This window comes from Pteropus vampyrus, unplaced genomic scaffold, assembly GCF_000151845.1.
Source record: "Pteropus vampyrus isolate Shadow unplaced genomic scaffold, Pvam_2.0 Scaffold105, whole genome shotgun sequence".
NCBI classification, from domain to species: domain Eukaryota; kingdom Metazoa; phylum Chordata; class Mammalia; order Chiroptera; family Pteropodidae; genus Pteropus; species Pteropus vampyrus.
In genome coordinates, this window is record NW_011888886.1 from 2642633 (window position 1) to 2646088 (window position 3456).

The following is a 3456-nucleotide window of genomic DNA, read 5'->3' on the forward strand; positions in this document are numbered from 1 at the left end:
GGAGCCGAGGCCGCGCGGGCTCACGCCGGGAGAATGGACGGGGCCGGGGAGCGCAGCCTCCCGGAGCCGGGCAGCCCGGGCTCCCGGGCTGGCGACGACATCGAGATCGTCGTCAACGTGGGGGGCGTTCGACAGGTGCTGTACGGAGACCTCCTCAGCCAGTACCCCGAGACCCGGCTGGCGGAGCTCCTCAACTGCCTGGCGGGGGGCTACGACACCATCTTCTCTCTGTGCGACGACTATGACCCGGGCAAGCGCGAGTTCTACTTCGACCGGGACCCCGATGCGTTCAAGTGTGTCATTGAGGTGTACTATTTTGGGGAGGTCCACATGAAGAAGGGCATCTGCCCCATCTGCTTCAAGAACGAGATGGACTTCTGGAAGGTGGACCTCAAGTTCCTGGACGACTGCTGCAAGAGCCACCTGAGCGAAAAGCGGGAGGAGCTGGAGGAGATCGCGCGCCGCGTGCAGCTCATCCTGGATGACCTGGGCGTGGACACCGCCGAGGGCCGCTGGCGCCGCTGCCAGAAGTGCGTCTGGAAGTTCCTGGAGAAGCCGGAATCCTCGTGCCCGGCGCGCGTGGTGGCCGTGCTGTCTTTCCTGCTCATCCTCATCTCGTCCGTGGTCATGTGCGTGGGCACCATCCCCGAGCTGCAGGTGCTGGACGCCGAGGGCAACCGCGTGGAGCACCCGACGCTGGAGAACGTGGAGACGGCGTGCATCGGCTGGTTCACGCTGGAGTATCTGTTGCGGCTCTTCTCCTCGCCCAACAAGCTGCACTTCGTCCTGTCCTTCATGAACATCGTGGACGTGCTGGCCATCCTCCCCTTCTACGTGAGCCTCACGCTCACGCACCTGGGCGCCCGCATGATGGAGCTGACCAACGTGCAGCAGGCCGTGCAGGCCCTGCGGATCATGCGCATCGCCCGCATCTTCAAGCTGGCGCGCCACTCCTCCGGCCTGCAGACCCTCACCTACGCCCTCAAGCGCAGCTTCAAGGAGTTGGGGCTGCTGCTCATGTACCTGGCCGTGGGCATCTTCGTCTTCTCAGCCTTGGGCTACACCATGGAGCAGAGCCACCCCGAGACGCTGTTCAAGAGCATCCCCCAGTCCTTCTGGTGGGCCATCATCACCATGACGACGGTAGGCTACGGCGACATCTACCCCAAGACCACGCTGGGCAAGCTCAATGCGGCCATCAGCTTCCTGTGCGGGGTCATCGCCATCGCCCTCCCCATCCACCCCATCATCAACAACTTCGTCAGGTACTACAACAAGCAGCGAGTCCTGGAGACTGCAGCCAAGCACGAGCTGGAGCTCATGGAGCTCAACTCCAGCAGTGCCGGCGAGGGCAAGGCGGGCAGCTCCCGCAGTGACCTGGACCACCTCCTGCCAGAGCCCCCCGGGCAGGAGGGGAGCTGGAGCAGCCGGCTGAAGATCTCCCATAGCGACACCTTCATCCCACTCCTGACCGAGGAGAAGCACCACAGGACCCGGCTCCAGAGCTGCAAGTGATGAGGGCCGTCCGGACGCAGGTGGACACACGGTGTGACAGGCTTCTCAGTGACTGCCCTGGAGGGGCTGTCCTTTGTCCCCCCCACCCCTCTTCCGGACAGAACTCTGAAGGCCCTCTTGGGCACCTCTGATGAGGCTGGGTAAGACCCCTTTGTGTTGCTGGCTGTCCAGGAGCCAGGGCGAGGGAGGGGTGTCCAGGAGCCAAGGGCAGCATGGGGTGATGGAGGCCTGGTTTGGCTGATGGCAGGAGCCCCATGCAGTTCTGTATGTCTTTCAATAAAGCCCCCTGCTCTGTGCTCTCACCGGTGTTGCGGGTTCTGTCACAGGCTGGCTATCCTCCCCCCTCCCCCACGGGGGGGTGGCTCAGGCATGCCCCGGGGCCAGGCTGGGAGGTAGGTGTGCAGCCCAGGGGGCCGGTTTTAGTCGAAAGCTAATTAAAGGACTCATACACAGGCTTCGGTGCCAAGGAGCCTGCCACATTCCAGGAGGCTCCGCGTGCAACTCCTGTTTCCTTCTGAGGAAAAGCTCGCTCCCCGAGCATTCTCGGGAGGGGAGGAATTCACAGGGCCGGGAGCACCACGCAGCGTGGTTGCCATTTATTCATCACCTGTGCCAGGCACCTTGCACAACTTCCAGCAACCCGGCTAGGTAGGTACCCCATTTTACAGGTGAAGAAACTGAGGCCTAAGGTCAGAGAGAGGAGGGATTCAGTCTCAGATCAGATGATCCCAAAGCCCATGCATCGTCTTTCTCATCAGGTGGCCTTGGGCAGAGGCATGTGCTTGGGCCCACGGTGCGTGTGTCAGGGTCGGCTCTGCGGACCAGGAGAGGTGCTGAGCCCCCCGGGGTGGGCCTGCCTGTCCTCCAGCCCAGCCTGCCTTCTGCAATCGGGTCATCTGAGCTATCGGCTGAGCGGACAACCCTGAGAGCCCCGGGGGAACAGAAAAGAGGCAGACCTAGATCTGGAGCCCAGGGAAGGAGGAAGAGATTTCTGCCATGCCTTCTGGCTGGAACGCTTTCTCTGCTGTCCCTCCCCCCCCCTCCCCACCCCCGCCCCCTTCAGCTCTCTGGTCAATCTCTGCACCATCCCGGGTGGTCTTCCCTCCTCCCTGGGCCCTGGTTTCTCCATATGTATAAAGAGGGGTGATTTCTTGGGGCCTCATCCAGGTCTGACCTTCCAGGATTTCGAAGCCTAGAGCTACAGGACACGTGTTGGGGACGCTGCGGGGTGGGAAGCTGTCACTTTGTTGGGGGCCTTGGGAGAGGGTCAGGGCCACCCCGTGGGGTGCAAGTACCTGAATCAATGTTGTGCATCCCAACTCGAGTGTCTCTCCAGGGAGATGCCGGGTCAGGCGACTGTGGAAGGCAGAGGAAGGAGGTGGGGTTGGGCCTGTGGGACTCAGTGGGGGGCGGGGGGGAAGGAGTCCAGGAAGAGGGGATTGCTGTGTGGGCTCAGGGGGGCCAGCTGAATGGGTGAGTCGCCTCTCTTTGTCCCCCTGCCTCCAGAACCCTTGGGAAGCCCTGAGCCTGTGCTGGCTGGAGGGGAAGAAACAAGAAGAGTGGGTGGGAGGTGGGGGGTGGGGTGAGGGGTGTGGGGGGCGGTTAGAGAGAGGCCAGGAGGTGCCTTCCTTGCTGTTCACCTGAGGGTCGGGGAGAGAGCGTTTTTACGCCACAAAAGCATCTCAGAGCACGTCTCATCCTCTGTAAGCAGAAGCTTAGCCCCCGACAGGGTGAGCGTTTGTTGATCCTTCTGGAACTGGGATCAGCGGGGGGAGGGGCGGCCCTCCCTCCCTGGGGTATCTCTCTGGGGCACATTAGAACAACAAAATCCTGGTGTCCCCGCACCTATCACATTAGAATCCAGGGCGACACTCAGACATTGGTATTTTTTTTAAACTTTAAAGTGTACGCAGATCATCGGGAAATCTTGCTAAAATGCAG

The 3456-nt window shown here is 61.8% G+C and overlaps 1 protein-coding gene across 1 annotated transcript; it reads left to right on the forward strand.

Moving 5' to 3' along the window:
- Positions 1-10: 10 nt before the first annotated feature.
- On the forward strand, positions 11-1812 carry KCNF1 (potassium voltage-gated channel modifier subfamily F member 1). The gene has a single exon (XM_011365126.1). The coding sequence runs from the start codon at positions 34-36 to the stop codon at positions 1513-1515; it is 1482 nt and encodes a 493-aa protein (XP_011363428.1). The 5' UTR covers positions 11-33; the 3' UTR covers positions 1516-1812.
- Positions 1813-3456: the final 1644 nt, after the last annotated feature.